Consider the following 18,538-nt stretch of genomic DNA (forward strand, 5'->3'; position numbering starts at 1 on the left):
CGATAATCAGACCGATTTGTGGCTAATTAGTTAATTGCTTTGAAACTATCTTTCCAAGACCCGTCTCCAGGGTCGTGCAGCACTCTGATCCATAGTCTAAGGGTTCCTCTACGCCTTAGCCACCCGGGCCCGGGGGATTAGAGCTCGGGGGTGTTTGAGGGCTGGATGGAGTGATTTCTCGCGATAAGAAAGGGTTGGTTTAAAAATAACGTGAAGAAAAAAAGATGAAGATGGTGACGACGAAGTAAGGAAAACAGACAATTTGCAAAATTTCGGAATTTTGTTATCTGGACATTATCTTCGAAAGTGACGTGAATTGAAACAGAAAAGAAGAAGAAGAGAGGAGCATTAAAAAGAAGAGCATGGGGAGTGAGAACACCTTTACGAGAACAGAGAGGGGAAAGCCGTGTTTCTAAACCAGACATTAAAGAGGATGTCGAACCTCCAGAATGGATGTCATGTGCGAGCTAGGTAACTCGCAGGATGTGGAATGTTTCTTGAGATCAAAACATAGATATTCAGGGCCTGCATTTTTTCCTCGTTTTTTTTTTGTTGTTGTTGCTATTTCGTCTTTAAATGGCGATGCTTATCATCATCATCATCGCCGATGCAAGCGCGATGATAGTTTTGAGAGGAAAAATACATCATCAGAACATTGAGTCCCCCTTGCCCATCGCTTCTGCGATGATGCTATAGTGGCAAGGTCGTGCAGGTGCGCCCGGCGTCCTTGCAGGGTTGTTGCAAGGAGCTGCTGCTGCATGCTACTCCTGTCCTGTCATCGGCTTCAATAATTATTCAAGTCTCGCGGATGTTCATGTAAAATGGGACTCGAGGTACATCCTCGCGACCTATAGCATTACGGGCTCCGTTCCGCTCCTCACCGGCGAACCCCTTCCACCGTTTCCACAACATTTCACTCGCATATATTGCGAATGACATTCACACGCATTTCCCCCACACACCCTCAACCAAATTGCTTCATGTTATCCACATGGTCATTTCACATTAAACTGCCAGTCTTTCAACTGCCCTTTTCAATTAAATGCGCCCTGTAAATCCCTCCATTTTTGTTAACATTTAATTCGTTTTCACATTATTACCATTGTCTCTTGTAATATCATGTCATATTGTGTATATAATTTTATAATATCTTATAATATTCATTGTAAGTGGGACTATTACTTTAAGAGCAATCCGTGCATACTTAGAAAAAAAATGCTTCATGGTTCATTGAATATGACTTTCACACAAAATAAAGAGAAGTGCATTCTGTGGTGATGAAATTTCTTCGCCTAGCCAGAGATCTGGTGTATGAAGACAAAAGAAATAGTGTTTCTCCTTTCACGACAATGTGCACATCTCCCCTCTTATATTCTTCATAAAGGAAATGAAGAACAGATCGGTGAGATCCTCTGAAAAACTACGACTAAGGGAAATGAAATCTGTTTAATGGAAGTAATCTTTCTGATATAACCATAATACGTCCCTATTACAGTTGTATTATATGGGAACACGATGTTTGTGTCGAAATATTGTGACTAATATGGGGAGAAAAAGTGCGTTGATAACTCATGTCCATAAACCACATTATTTCTTTCATAATTATGTAACGGGCATAATCACGAAGAAAATACCTGTTTTTAGAAAATATTACAGGCTTTGACACATTCTGTGTGAATACAAGTACATGTATAGAGACATGTAGGCATAAATGGATCTTTATGTTGCTTAGCTCCTTCAACTGAGACATTCTAGAGACGATTCCAACCTAGGTTAACGGCCATTAACGATCGCCCCGTCATTGTACAAGCATGCTAACCTGGAAACACTGAACTGCACATTACTTGGAATATAAGACCATTCTGAAGCAAATAATTTTCACACAACAATAGATATATAATGTACTCTTAAATGAATCCCACAAGGATTGGAACAATCATCCCCCAGCATTCCCACTGATTCCCACTGATCAGTTACTCGCCATCCCCTTTAAATGAGCTGTTTTCATGACGTATTCTTCAAGGTTTGGTGACATTACGTTGACATCAGCTGTTGATAAGATTCTGTATGACACCTTCCCAATCTTTCACCCAACCCCCATTCCCATCCCATCATCATGGTCAGAATGCCCGGTGTTTATAACACATGCACCTGTTACTGCAAGTCAAGGGTAAGTGGGTCTAAGTGTTTGTGAGGTTACCGCGGTAACTCAACGAGAGGGTGAAAATTCGTCCCAATTTGTCGCGGTCAGGAAAAAAAAAGAAGGAGGGCACACGAAACGTTGTTCTTAGTAATATCATTATTGTTATAATTATATCCTATCTGAAATGACGATAACAAGTTATTAGATCAAAACTTACTTTTGTGGAAGAAGATAAGATAACAGCCAGAACAAAAATAACACGCTCGTGTTCTATTGGAACCTACCTAAGGGTCACTATAATGTGGGGTGTCTTGAGTTTGTATCAACTTAGGCCATTATAAGGCCAGTAGTTTGCCTTGTCATTCATTCCGACTTTCACATTCTCTACCCTTTCATCTTATTTTCTTCAACATAAGAGCTATTTTGTTTTTGTTTGTTCGTTTGATTTTTTTTTAACGAATTCACGTAATCATGGCATGAACGGGTACACTTCTGATTATGCCAATGTTGCCTGCCTTTCGCAGTGACACGGCCAGAATGAAACTTCAAGTGATATGCGAAAGCGATATCATGTACTAATCATTCACTTTTGTGTGCATTTTTCCCAAGATAATGGTGATGATGATGATTATCATGATGATAATAATGATGATGATGGTGGTGATTAGTATTATTATCATTATTATCATCATCATTATTTGTAGTTTATTGTTGTTCCTGCTGTTGTTATCATTATCAGCACCATCATCATTGTTATTGCTATTATTTCATTACTTTTATGATTTTCTTTATCATTATTATTACAATTATTATAGCAATGACATCATTTATCAACACACTTGTGCATGCATGCTTAAATTTACAATGGCGGACGTAGACGCCTTTTCTTCTTCATCTCCTGCTTTCACCTTCTTTAATCAACACTTGCCAATCTTGACTAGATGGTGATCTGTGCTTAACCTCGCTGTCCCTGCCATCAATTCCATCTCACTCGACCTCAGTTTCGGAAGTAGGTAGGGTGGTCGGCGTATCGTGTTTCTTATCATAAAATTGCGAGTCATCTTGGGACCCATGTACAACTTCCGAATGACTTCCGTTCGGCCGATGAGACGTTATCATAAAGCGCAGAGTTGATGTGTCTCGTAATATTTTTTCCATGACACGATTATCTTTGACAGAAGAAAGAAATTCAAAGTTGTGCATATAAGACGCGCGCAAATGCCGTCTTACCATCAGATTAACGTCCCTTCCTTTCCAATTGAGTTGCATGAAAGGACAGTTTTCTCCCATCAAAGCAATATTACCAATCGAAATTATTCCTGAAACATTAATGACACTAAAATGGGGAGGCCGAGTGGATTCGATATGAAAAAAAAAAAATTAGTCACCAGTTTCCAGATGGAGTTGGATTCAATAACAACTCAGCACCATGTCCAAGTTGTCTCAGTCCTATATATATCCGACGATCAGAATGGTAGAAGTCGAACCAAAGTTGGACTTGGACTTTAAAGGAAGGGTGGCATTGTCAAGTTTCACACATTTTCGCCGGATATTGGTGGCGACCAAATGTGCGAGTTCGCTCAGGTGATGATACCACTCTCCGTACACTTCCATCACCCGGCAGGAAAACCTCACCTTATTACGTAACGCTTATGCCGATGTATTCACAGTCATTCTGTCAGACTTTAATGCATTAACCCTTAGAGTCATTGTTAGATTTTGCTTTTTCCAACACACAAACAAATTGGTGCCAAGGACACAAGTTTTTTTTTCTTTGTAATCAAATGTCAAAGAAAGAGAAGAGAAATATTTAAATAGTGGGGCTATTCATATGGGTCAATGGGAAAAGTCTATGACAACATCGGCTTACCTAATTTTCATTGGCAATTGCCAGTGATATCACACTTCAGAGGAACTTTGAAATTCCACAATTTTGTCCCTCATACTTAAATGCGATAACTTACACGATGAACAACAAAATATGGGTATAGACGGAGTGCCATTAGATGCATAATCAAAGAAGTAAGATTATTTTCTTCGTCAGCGCAATTTGTCCGATACTAGTGTATCCATCGATGGTATATAGTCCCTGCAAAACCTGCCGACCGGATTCACAAAGCAAGTAAGTCGTTATGATATATATGCTCACAGGAAAACACCACTCTATTCCTGCTTCAATACTCGGGAGGCATTTGGCTAAGAGTGATAGTGGTTGCTTTGCAACCAAGTTAACATGTTAAGTGGGACGGTGCTATAGATGCAGGACGTTTTGCTCAGGTGCCCTTTCCATTTCCAGTTTATAATCAGCAGACATTGGAGCGTTTCCTATAATTTACAGATTTTTATCTCGCGTATTTCGAGACCCCGCGTTACCGGCCACATTTGTAGTTAACCCCCCTATATGACAACTTCAGTTCATTATATTCTTTGCATTTTACTTACCCGGGACACATCCAAATTTTCGAAACAGTCAGTCGGGCAATATCTGCCGTTTTACCTAGCATTTAGATCCCTTATCAAGATGGAACCCTGCAGGTTTCCAGTTCTTTTTTTGTTGATTTGTTTGTTTCAAAGCTCCGTAACTCCTGTGTGACTATACTTGCTGTATACCTATATCTGCGTATTCGCCCTCCATAATACGTATAACGACTTGAAATAGAGCAGACCACTGGAACTGAAACTAAAGAATCCCTCTAACGAAAATGGTTGTTTCAAAACATGTGTTTTACAGACGTGGCCTTTATGTATTTGTAGTATCGGGGACCAACATTGTCAGGTATTTCACATTATCTCCGAGTCTGTTTGTTTGTTTATTTGTTTGTTTCATTTCCATCTGAGAAGATGGCTGGATACCACTTCACCAGGTTAAACACCCTGCTCTTTGCGATGAATGAATGAAGCGGGATTTTTAGATTTGAAAAAAAAAAATTTATGAGTTGAGACTCTCTCCCACACGGGACCTCCATTTTATGTTCAATCCGAAGGACAGAGTGTTTTGCCTCTTGCAGCACTAGAGGGGACAGTATGATTACACACAACATTGCTCAGTGGGACTCAGGAATCGAACCGGTGTTCTTTGGATCGTGATGCAGACGCGCTACCAACTGAGCTAACTAACCGCCCTTTAATGTTCTATGATTATGTGTTGTTCTCGATGCTTGTTTCTTGCGTTGTATAGAAGCACTCTTGCTGTGCAGAATCTGTTCTAAAAAGAAACTTCCCCAGTCATTCTCTCTCAATTTATCGCGAAGATACACAATCATCAGTCTTGAGGGTAAGATGAGGAAGAAAAGAAATAGCAATCAATTGTGTTCAAGTCTTTCGATGATTCCATTAATGCGCGGGAAATTCGATAAAGCGACATCAATCAGTAAACACCATAGAAAGCAAGTAATTCGGTTTGAACAGGCACGTTCTCTCCCCCGTACGTTTGCGGATGCCGTGTCTTCCGCCTCATTTCAACGTTTCTGCAAGAGACAAAAATTAGTCCTCTTCCATAAACGTATTGCTCCGCAAGCGGAGCAACATTCAATAATTATCGAGAGGGAGATCGAGGGAGGGACCATGTCTCGAATCAATTAGCGTAATGCGTTTATTAGCGCGAACTCCGTAAACATTTGTTCATGAGTCTTGTTGTCTATATTTGGATGGCAGGGTGAAACGAGTGACCTACTTCTACTTTGAAATACTACACTGAATATAACATTTTGCATGATTTGTTTTTGTTGTTGTTGTAACCCTGCAAAATCTGACATCATTGCACTATAGATGTAAGAAGATTATGATACTAACGTTTCATTTTCTCCACCCCTGCGGGGGTAACCCCTGACAGTAAGCTGTCAATGCTAATTTCTATACGCTTTTTATGGAGGATTAATCGCCTTTCACTCATGGATTAATAATTTCTCTGACCATGAGCCTGAAATGAGCCTGAACGGCAGTTCTCATTTTCCCCTGATGATTTCAGTCTTTGTCGACATGAGAATTATCTGCGTAAATTAGCTCGGTGCACTTACTTTCTTGGAAAACAGACAGAAAGTCCTCCAAATAGAATGCTCCATCCTGGTATTGAGTCTGAAAATCTCTGTTTCTCTCCGTACCTCAAGCCTCTTAAGAGTTCACATCGTTTCACTTCTCCTTGATTTTTTTATAAAACATTTCGAGCCCACTTCCCGTAAAACATGACAAATCCAATAACAATCTAAAAATATAAACGACTCTATATATCTCTCTCTCTTCGTCTTCGTCCGTACTTCCTGTTTGTTTTCTTCTCAATGCCCGTCAAATTCATAATATGATATAATATAATATAATATAATATAATATAATATAATGATATAATAATATGATTTTGTTTTATGGATTTAGTTGTTGCTACAGGCAGGATTGGGACATCTCTTTCTTTCTTTTTTACGTTGGTTCCTGAATTATCATTAGACCTTTGAGTCGCTAAATCTATAACTGGTCCTTGTAATATTAGCAAATGGAAAATTGACATCTAGATTAAAATATAAATTGTTTGTTTCTTTGTTTGTTTGTTTTGTTTGTGCTTTTTAAAGTTTCTATCGGAATATTTTCTTCTTTTTATTCCGGTTTTGTGCTTATTCAATTTAAGCAGTTCTGTTCAATCTTGATTTCTCCTGTGTAGGATAACTACTTGATTCAGACTTCTTATAATTCAGTGATGATATAAAGATTTCTGGAAAAGAAAAAAAAAAAACAGAGAGAAAAAGATAAAATATCCCCCAGGTTTCACTAGTAATTTTAGGGATCTTATGCTACCATAAAAGTTTTGTGATGTAATGTATTTTTTAGGCAGCTCACCACAAGCTCTGCTTTTTTGAGGTTCTGCCTTCCTTGTACAATCTTATGTATGTGATATACAACATGAAAAAGATGGAAAATAAATGTTTTACAAACTTGAACTTGAACTTAAAAAGCTTGATTGAGGATAAGATTGTAAATATTCTCAGCGTTTTCATTATCATATTAAAATCATTATTATATTATATCATTATTGTAATCAATATTCTCATAATTGCCATGATAATAATAATGGTAATGATGGTGACGATAATGATAATTATATGATAACGATAAAAATAATAACACTGATAATAATGATAACAACGGGATTCTTAAAATGATGTTTCATTCGGTATCTTTCATTGCCATTTGTCAATTTCCTCTCTTCGCATCAAATATCTTTTCTCTTTCTCTTGCAAAAGTAGGTCAACCTTGACTTTATGTCAATGAACAATCTTACAATCACCAATAATTTTGCGTATAATTAATCGTACCCCGAGTTACAGTTTCCCCACACTGTGACCTGCTCCATCACCTGGTGGCGCCCTCCGAAAAATACTAGTACAAGACTTGTAGTACAAGTAAATGTATGTAATCGGTTATGATCATCTCATATTTACAGTAAGTCTTATGCTACGGTCCTATGTCACTTAATGCATACAGGCATACATGAATGGTATTCATTTTGAGCACTAGTTTGCCGGGTCTATGACGTCAGAATGGCTCAAGTCATTTTCTTGAAGAGTTCATTCAACTTTCGTCACTGTCTCACCACATCTCCATTTACTTCCGCGATTGCTGGCGGTTGCTAAAGTCTGTCTTGAATGTTCAGGATCGCGATACTGGGGTAGTCATTATAGTAATTCACTTGAATTACTCGTGGTTCTTAGTCAGGAATGCATTTTTATTCATGGTCGTGGTGGCCTTAAAGTAAAGTCTGTAGCATCATAAATTCATGCAGATGCGCAAAATGGGACACCATTTGACTTTCTTGGCAAGTTGTTTACTGTCAGTGCAACTCAATACGGGGAAAACTAATGCTCAGAAAAGAAAGAAACTTACAAGCATGAATAACGACAGAATGAACCTAATACCATGCAACAACAGCAACGCAATAAAAACGACCATGATACTACTATATACTACTACTACTGGTATTATTAACAAGAAGAGTGGTATTAAGATGATGACATTGATATTGACGATGATACTGAAAATGATGTCAATGATCATGAATTGATAAAAGTAGATAAAAAGAAAAATATTAAGATGAAAATGAATAAAGAAATCAAATTAGTATCTTGACTCTATGTTCACCAACAGATGGGAGTTGAAAAACAGCAAGCCATGCACGCTTGTCATAAAAACACATCTCACATTAAAAGTTGACATGAAGTGCGAATAAAAACTGCGGAACAATAATAGGCTACTCTGCAATAACGTCTCTAAGTAACACACAAAAAAGAGAAAAAAACAGGTAGAAAATTGAAAGGAAACTGAAATGATGTCCCATAGAAAGAGATATCAGAGAGTTCAGCTCATGAAGATTAATCAGCGCAAAACTATTTCGGTGTGACCGCGGGATGACGATCAAGGAGAAGGTAGCTGACATCGTCCCTCAAACACCTGCTAGAGTTATCAACTTAAAAGATATCTTGCACAGGTGCGACCTCTTCGAGGTAACACCGATGGTGATGAGGATCATAATCATTGGGCCCTAGAGACGCAATTAACAACAAACTATTAGATGAGAATTTCACTAGCCGGTGGAAGGGGGGGGGGGGGAAGTGGCGCTTCGCATTCCCCACAACAGTGCATAGATGTGAAAAGTATAGCCGGTCACTCCGCCATTTACCCACTTATTTTCGATGTACCAAACTCTACCCCCTCCACACCTTTTAATCCTTTCCTGGATGAGGAAAATTGATATTCGATATCATGCCAATTGTTTTGGAAATGTTGGCCAAAGCAGTGTTAATGTTTTGCAATTAACAGAAGAATTCGTTATACATGATTGTAGCTTACGACCCCTTATGATCACGCGCAGACACGTAACCGCGGATACGTTTTCCGTGCCAGAATAAGAATGACTGCGTTCATTCAAATGAGTACAAAAATGACTATGCTCTGTGCATATACCAATCGGCTTATAGAGATGGTGAAGTTTGTCCAGTTATGCTCAAGTAGTTTATGTTTAAATTTGTCATCGCACAAGAGATCATACCTATTTTTCTTTCCTCGATGAATCAAATTAAGATCGTGTAACCTTGATGAGACGGAGTGTCAGACTGTGTAATGGAAACGCCTGACTTGAGTATTCCTCAGGAAATATTATTTTACCACTCACCTTCTTCTATCCGGGCCGTGTCAATGAAATCTTCCATCTCTTTGCTTGTTTCATGTGTGCGCGCGTGTGTGTTTAGTCTCTATACATATTTCAACAAAATGTTCACAAAGTTTTTAACTTTTGATAGCCGTGTTATTATTTTCAGAGTGTCACAAACGCTCGACCAATGCTCACTCTTTCGTCTTTGCGTTGCTGTTCTTTGTTTACACAGTGTCACAAATGTTCAACGGATACCAATGAGTGGCGTACAGACGAAGAGGTTCAGATATATGACGAAATGCAGTGTCTTTGGCGTAGCCCAGTGTAGTAGATACAGGTAAGTGTACAGTTTCATGATATGTATTATTTTACTGCAAAAGAACATTGACTTAACCCATTTTTCTTTTGTTGATAGATTTTTTCCCTTTTCTCCTGGGTTTTCTCATTTTAGTAAATGTAATTTACTTTGGTATGTACCCATGTATTTGTTAACTTTGCGTTTCATTTATTACTTTTTTTTAATCTATTTGTCCAACTGAACGTACATTCGTATAACGAATCATTTGCAAACTAATGTCATCTGCCTTGTATAGTTTGATTGTCTTTAGACTTTTACATCTTCAAAGTCGGTTCCACTTCAGTCTGTACCAATTAACCATTCACTACAACACAATTATACTCACTACTTCTACGACTACTGCCACAACTAGCTGCTATTACCACTACCAACGCAATGTGACCATGTCTTGTATTAAAATGGCTATAAACATTCATACATTAGCAATGTAAATGAAATGTAATGTAAAGGTTTTATCTTGCATTAGTCTAATTTTCCATCTCTTTCACTGTCCCTCTCTTCTCTCCCCCTCTCTCTTAATCTTTTCTTCTTCTCTCTTCTTCTTCTTCTTCTTCTTCTTCTTCTTCTTCTTCTTCTATTTCTTCTTCTCTTCTTTCTTCTACTTTTTCTCCTTCTTATTCATACCTGAAGGATCGTTTACGTGAATGCATACCGTGAGCTGGTGTCCACGCAGTACGCGGTGAGGCCCGGATGTTGCCCTGGCTACGTTCAAGAAGGGTCCATGTGCTTGGAAGCCCCACCCACAACTGGTATATATCAGAATTCAATACTTTATCTCCCTCGTGAAGACATTATATTGGCAGAACACTGTATTGTATTATTTGATAATGTTTGATTTGTTTATAATTCATTATGGTCTGATTTGAGGTCAGTATTGTCTGGATGGGACAAATCGTTTTAATGGGGTCCTAATTTTTGTAAATACAACAGCAACAGAATTCACATTTTATGTTTGTTTGTTTGTTTATTTTTTTTTACCTCGCTGTTTTGTTGGTTGGTTTTCGGGCGTTTAGATTTGTGTTTTAAAGGCACAACGCGGTTTAAGGATTGCTGAGGGCGCCATTGGATGTCGTGAAAACGACCGCCACTTTCATCACGAATATCTATATCTTCTTTGAAAGAAGAATAGTTTGAGCTATCATGGGGCAAAGTTATGGAGCGATTTACGAACTGATCTTAAACTGACACCCACTTATGATAGTTTTAAACAAAATATAAGTCGTTATCTTGCCATCAATACTGTCTTGATAACAAAAGTTTGTATTTTTTCTCATCGTATGACTTTATGATCTATTTTTTCTCTGTTCTCCTTTTGAATCATTACATCGTATATTGATATAGTGCTCACCATGTCGTGTATTTGTTTATAGTATCTGATTGATCATTTTTTCTTTCATTTTTTTTTATTGTATTGTATATTTCTTTGTGTTTTTCATCCGTGCATGGACATGTTAAAAAAACAGCCATTGGCTGAATCTTGTTGAAATGAAATGAAATGAAATGAAATGAAAAGAAAAGATGCAAAACCAGTTAACTGCTGATTAACGAAGTATATCACTGACTCGTATTGCGTGTGCTCTCTTTTTGAGCAGGTTCAATAGTCGCTCACAATTTGCTCACAATCGTTCACATGCCGAGATCTTTCAGATTGGTGTTATGTCGACCATTTTCATAATACCACATTGTCATACTCACCTTTGAACGTTTTGAACATGATAGATGCGCAAGCATAAAAATGATCGAATACATGCAACTTGTGTCAATAGGATGAAAGCGATACATCAAGTCCAGGTAACAGCGCCCTCTTACATCCTGGGTCCGTTTCCACTGGCTTAATAATTCTAGAAAGACCGATGCAGTCATAGGAATTGAAGCGGTGACTGTAATCAAGTCAAAGCAATGCTAACGATGGTAAAATGACAAACTTCCTCGTGGACATAGACACACACACAAAAAAAAAAAACACACACCACACAATCAAACCAAGTGATAAGTAATTATATACACTTCCCTCATCACCAGAGAAAGTAAATCACAAACATCATTCCTGTGATATAACCAGGAGAATTGAAAAAAAAAAAATAATAGTACAGAAAAGAAAGAGAAAGAGTGAAGCACAACAATCTTTGTCATCTTATAGGTCAAATAATGAAAATTCTGCCAAAATTTACCCGCCATGCAGTGGGGTCGTTGAATAAACAGTAATTGCCTCAGAGGCCGCAGCTATCTGCAAACTGTCCTGATATTATTGGACCTTACTCCAGCTGTGCAGAATATAGTGACCCTAGCTGGCAACATCACCCGGCCCCATCCCCCCCCCCCCACTTCCCCGCAATCCCCTTCATTTTCCCTTCATACGCCCCTACTTTATTATAATAGGCCTAATTGTGAACTGATCAGCACCTCACCAAAAATGCATTCCACGCTGCCCCCCCCCCAAAAAAAAAGCTTTAAAAATCTCATAGTGGTTCGCAATACTGTCGGCGCTAATTAGCCACAAAGCCGGGCACAATGATGGGTTACTTTGAAGAAAGTGATACAGAAGAACAGAAATACACAAAACAAAACAAATTAAAAAGCCCAGGCAAGGATAATGACGATAAGACCAGCGGAAACGGGTCACTTCCTCCGCCATACCGTAACGACTGTCCTACATGAAAAAGTTCGCGTGAACTCTGGTGACGATCACTACCCCATCCTTTCACACTGTGCACAGTCAAGGTCTAGCTGTTCATGCATGTCTTTATCGACATCTTGTTTACATGAACCTAAACGTGGTTATCCAGGACTGGCATATACATGTAATACTGGGCAGGTGAAAGTCATTTTGCTGGAGCATATTTATGAGGTTCCTGTGGTACCTATAGCAACTGCCGCAACCCCCTGCACCCTTATTCGTTTGGGGGAAATATTATCAACATGTCAACGCTGTCCCCTGGATCTACCACGGTCATCAAGGCTTGAAGCATTCTTATAGGAGGGCCCCAATTAACGCTAGAACAAAGTCACGGTCAACTCCATTAAGACATCTGTTAGCGTGGCAATGGGAAAGATAAAGCGGTCCCCTCAATCGTGGGACAAGACAAAATAGTATTCACTAAGCCCTTTATACATGTAGTAGCAACGTACTTAGTCCCACCTCCCTGAGTAAATTGATGTCCAACACAAGCTCGCAGACACGATTTCAAGCCAAAGCGGGAGCACAACTTGCACGGCTAGACTTAGGGCTTGTTTTGAAATGTTTTTATTGCGCGTGACGTAGGCACACACATATCACACGTAATAATATACGCTTACATTTGTATCATAGATAGATTGTCACACGGATAGACAGACAGAAATTAAAAAAAAAAGAGAAAAGAGAGAGGGTGGAGCAAGGTGATTTGGAAGAGATGGAGCTAACTTCTCAAGTCACTGCAAGTGGTCGCTGTTTGTCGGATTTCTGGTTCGATGATTCAGTTTCCTGCAAACGGAGACGTCTTCAGGTCTTTCATTGTCATCAACTGTACTGTAGTTTAAGCTGTAGGGTGCCGATCCCAATCGCGAGGAAGGGGGGGGGGAGGAGGGCCCTCTCTGATTCCCTGACTCCTGTATGGATTCCACCTAAACATGAATCAACGCCGAGTCATCAACGCAGCTCGCCCCAAATCGCTCCAAATGCTTTTGAATTCTTGTCGTAGATTACCACCTTCATCGTGTATTTGCTAAATCTCGGCTTTCCGCGTTATTTGCGGAGTGAGAAACGTTGTGTTTTTTCCTCCTTCTTCTTCTTTTTTTTTTCTCTCACGATACGAGTGGCATCGTGGATGCAATCTTAGCACTCCGTTTCTTAATGACGTCACAAAGGGGATGAGTTGTGACATGACACACAGCCTCTTGAGTTGGTCCCCTATTTTATTTTTCTCATACTTTGAAATGAATCACATAAAATTGATAATGTTATTATTCATGAGTTATCTTGTCATTGTTCTCCGTGTTATGGAATAAATTATTAGTTTTTGTTATCTTTTCAAAAACTCATTTGAACCATGTTTCATTTCATTGGAGCTTTATTTGAGTTACATATTTTTTGTTTTGTTCTGTTAAAAAGTCCAGATATAGACATGAATAGGTATATCTGGGGTGACTTGGATGAAAGACGTGATATTCCAAAAAGTAGTACAGGCAAGCTCAGAACATAAAGAAAGTAAAAGAAAGGTATGAGTGGTATTCGGAGGGGAAGACAAAACATTGATTTACGCAGACTTGAAGATTCGATAATCCAGTACCTTGACCGACAGACTGACAACACGCATATGGTTAATCTGTTGCCACTATCCAATGAGTTGTCCGGATATCCGATTTTGATGTCTGACTCTAAACAACCGCAATCATGGTTGAGGCTGATTCAAGTGACTACTTGTGCGGCGATAAAGTCATTAACCATAATTGCCTTTCATTCTTCCCTTGCCGGGAAGTTAAATCACAGCTGTTTGCTCTTAAGTTATGTGCTCTTTTCTGTTTCTGATGTGTTTTGGTTTGTGTTGGTGATGTTGTTTTATTTGTTTGATTTTACTTTGGGTAAAGGAAGAGGCTTATATCCATCAACCAAAAGAAAAAAATATATAACATCGTGGGAAGCGTGAGACAATTCCTATGTCACAAAAAGAGAGTCTTGCCAACAATTTTGTTCAGTCCTATATTCCCATCAAATCTGTAACATTTTTATCCCTCTGCTCGTACGCCTGTGCTGTAAGCCTGTGAGCGATATGATGAAATTATGATATATGAGAAAAAAAAATAAATATTTTGTGGTGCAATTTTCTGCCAGCATGCTCGCTCTCCTCACGTTTTTACTCCGGGGTATCCTCGGTCTCCTGAAGATGGAACGTGCCCATTGCTATTCTCATCACAATTTACAGCACAAGGATTCTTTTTCCAACTCGACCTTCAAGTCGTGAAAAGGAACTATAAAGCAAAATGAAGGAAAAGGGACAATTTTGTCAAAATGAGGAAACTTAATGATTAGATAAGTAAACGAATACATAGACAGATAAATAAAGATATAGATGGATAGATAATAGACAGACAGGATATATGGATAATAGATAAATGACTATAGTATACTAATTGTTTTCATTAGCATGTTGTTAATGTCCTACCAAAAAAAAAACAAGCAAACGAGTTGCTTTATACGTAGATTCATAACGACAGAACTTTCGTTCCAGAGGAAACATGCTCAACTGGTCACAGGAATTCCTTCTGTGCTGTATCCACAAGGGGACGTAGCACAGAAGATGACAGTTTCAACGCATGTCCTACATACATCCCTGGATGTGACAATCAGACAGAAGGAAGCTGTCAATCATCTTAAATGATCTGCAGTGACGTTTCCCTACCATGAACTTTGGCTATACGAAAACAATAGCGGGCACATACAGGCCATAATTATGCCTGCTTACAACTTTGGAATGTAGTCATAAACATAAGTTCTTGGCCTTCATTACTACTTACCTTTATCAATGTGACCGAATTTTCTTCTTCTTTTTTCATATGCCCGTAACTGCAGTGGCCCTAAGAACGCTCTCAAAGCACCCGACCACTCTGAGCTCGCAGACGGGAAGAGCTCCCTTCAGCGGTCTCGGACCTCGCGGATCTGCCGGAGGTTACCCGATCAAAGATGGTGGTATCAAGGGCTCCGCCGACCACCACGACGGAGGTGAAATTCACCAGGAAGGGGGATACTTCGAGGTCAACCCCGACTACAAGGGTCCAGCCGTCGACAAGGTCCTGCCTCTCATCGCCTCGGGAGTGGCCGGGGTCATCACTCTCACTGCCGTGGTGGCAGTTGTCCTGATCGTGGTCAACAGAAGGAAGAAGAAGCGAAACAAAATACAACCAGGGTAGGGATCACGTTGGTTTTCTATAGTTCAGTAAATTTAACTTGCCTCGCACTATGCAATCACGATCAGATTTAACGTCTTACATATACGGGCTTCTAATTTCAATGCTTGAATTGAGTCATAGGCAAAATAAGTATGACTCTATTATACTTCACCCAACATATTCTTGTGTCAAGAATTCTCACTCCTGGGAAGGATCACACCTACATAGCGGTATAAGGAAATTTTGATTATTAAAAGAGTGAGACTTTACACACCGATTATTTGACTCAACTTTAAGAAATTCACCAAGGAAGGAAAATTTATCAATTTTCTTCTCTGGGCATTATTGTTTGCACAAATTGCATTATTAAAGTAGACCTGATGAAGCACCAGCCTTTAAAAATTCAAATTTTCGTACTTTAGTTGTAAAGATATCGTGTTATTGCCAAGACGATGTAATCTTTAATCTACGTGTTTATCTCCCGAAAAGGGGGGGGGGGGGCGTATTTCTACTCGGGTTGTTGTCTGTAAGAACTTGTGGGAAATGTTCGTTATTCAGAAAGTTCGTTATTCAGAAAATTCAAAGAAAATGCGTACTAACGAACCTTTGGAATTACGAACTTTATTTCATTTTCGGATGAATGAACCTTCGGAATAACGAACCTTATTAAATTTTCGGATTAACGAGCCTCATTTCATCCCCGGAATAATGAATCTTTGAAAATAACGAAGCGCAACCTTAACTTGTATTCTCATCGTAACACCAAGGAGGCATCGCCGTGATCACCTTGATATTAATCCTCTCGACCCAGGTTCCACGATTCTGTGAGATTCCGCTCCGGCAACCATCCCAAGCCTGCGACCAAACTCGAAATGAAGCGGGTTTCCACAGTCCGACCCACGGTGCAAACGCTGTCGAAGCCGACCACGAAGCCCTGCAAAGCGTCCAAAAAGTGCAAGAGACTTTCGAGAAAAGGTTAGCATGTCATAAATTTTCTGTCCAATTTTGGGCAGACGTCAATTTCATTCAATATGAAAGTCAGATTCTCACCTGTCATGCCTGTGTTTATATCTATGAGACATTCTTTTAACAAGAAGTCATAGTTCAGATGAATGATTCTAATTTTGGTGTTGACACGTGACACGATAAAATATCAAGCAGTGTTGTCTGTGCCGACTCATGCGGATTTTTTTTTTCTATAAACTGAGCGACACTCATAACACTACATAGTACAATCCATTAAATTTTGCTGGGTAATGACCCCCATCCCCATTTTTATTCGATGAAAGCATATAAACACAGATGGTTATATAGTGTCAGAGTAATATTTATGGAAAAGGGAATCATCCCGATATCTATTGCGTGATTATTCAAGAGAACGAAAGTAAGATAGCAAATTACGTAAATGTTAAACGCGCACATTGTGCATCCGTCTAGTCTATCATTCGAAATAGATGCAGCCTGAATATGACGTTGACAAACAGACTTTGTCAGATCTTCTTGATATTCACGCTTTAACTTATTTATTATGTCCAAGAACTATTCGAGTTAATAAATTTTTTTTTTTTAATCCAATCCTGTAACAGACGGCCCCTACGTCGAGATTGCGGAGATTCCTGGGTCAGAGTTCGGTCCAGTTACATCCAAGGCAGAGGTTTGCCATGCGGACGAAGTCAAGAGTAAGAGCAAGCTTCAGCCTAAAAATTCAAACAGCGGACAAAGTTTGGACGGATCGCAAAAGCACAAGAAAACGGGCGCTAAGCGCGGAGGGTCCGTACGAACAGTTCCGCAGTACGCCGTCGTCAACAAGCTTCGCAAAGCCGACAACGACACAGAAGAACTGCTCGATAACAGCAAGAAGCCGAAGAAAAGCCCGGGGGAGGAAGACAACCTACATGGGGCTTACCATGCCTTCAACTTAGAAGAGCGCAACGCGAACGACACATCGCCTCTCTATGCCGATCCAAATCAAAAGAACCAGGGGAAATCCAAGTCGAGCACGTGGAACTCTCGAGTGGGCGTCAGTCTCAGAGATGGGCCGCTGCGAGGGGTAGGAACTATCAACACCGGGAACGTCCTTGCCTTGGTGAAGCAGAGCAACTTCCAAGAAAGCACTAAGCTGTTCACAAGCTGTGCCGGGGGAGGGCGACGCATGTCATCCGGGTACGCCAAGGACGACGAGTCTGAGAACTCGAGCGGCTACAGCTCGTTGCGCCACAGTATAGAAGGTGAACCTGATAACATGTACGGCAAACTGAACCACGCGAGTAGCGTTAAGCCAGCTTGTGAGACAAAGAGTCCAGGCGGATCTCTCGAGGGTTCGGAGGAGAACGACTACGATAAGCTGAGACGGGGGCCGAAATCAGGAGTGACCGGAACAAAATGGGCTACGTCTGGTCATTACGAGACTCTAGACGTCAACGAGAGCTGATGTTAGCAGAACTAGGGCAGTGTCTTTCCCACGGTCATATCCCGGTGTTGGAAAAAGCCATGAATGAAACGAACTGCAACGCTCTGACTATAGTGTAGAAGGCCCAGCAACATTGATTCAGGGTTCGAGGATTTCCACAAGTAACTGATTAGGCCTATTATGTGTGCATTTTGCACTGACCGACAAGCTTTTGACAAGGATGCCCGGTGTAACAAGAAGTCGAAGATTCAATACGGACAATACCAACTGCTGCATTCTGTTATATACAAAGTTATACAAAAGGCAGTATTACTTTGTGCCAGTATTCGAGCTGGACGTTTCTATCAATCCACTGAATACTGATAACGGAGTAGTATACATTCAATATGCGCTGAAGTATGATGAATGGGAGGAAAGGTGTAAACTCCAAACACGCAACATCTTTGTGGTACTTAATCTACTTCTCTTGATATATAAAAAGAGAGAAGAGCATCTATTCATTGTGTAAGAAATACATTCTGTAAAAATGATCGTATCCGCATCACAATGAAAATACCTTATTTATCGATATTAATTTTATCGGTAATGAATTTCACATCTGTCTCTTTTCTGTTTATAATACCGAGTTAG

At 39.7% G+C, this 18,538-nt stretch overlaps 1 protein-coding gene across 1 annotated transcript in view; it reads left to right on the forward strand.

The window, feature by feature from the left end:
- LOC140238174 (uncharacterized) overlaps nt 1-17,929 on the forward strand; it is a 37,977-nt gene extending 20,048 nt beyond the window's left edge. The window contains exons 2-6 of the mRNA XM_072318112.1: nt 9,508-9,612; nt 10,264-10,382; nt 15,182-15,515; nt 16,310-16,473; nt 17,085-17,929. Coding sequence (XP_072174213.1) covers nt 9,508-9,612; nt 10,264-10,382; nt 15,182-15,515; nt 16,310-16,473; nt 17,085-17,929 — 1,567 coding nt within the window. The remainder of the gene's footprint in view (nt 1-9,507; nt 9,613-10,263; nt 10,383-15,181; nt 15,516-16,309; nt 16,474-17,084) is intronic.
- Nucleotides 17,930-18,538: the final 609 nt, after the last annotated feature.

Source organism: Diadema setosum, chromosome 14 (assembly GCF_964275005.1).
Source record: "Diadema setosum chromosome 14, eeDiaSeto1, whole genome shotgun sequence".
NCBI classification, from domain to species: Eukaryota; Metazoa; Echinodermata; class Echinoidea; order Diadematoida; family Diadematidae; genus Diadema; species Diadema setosum.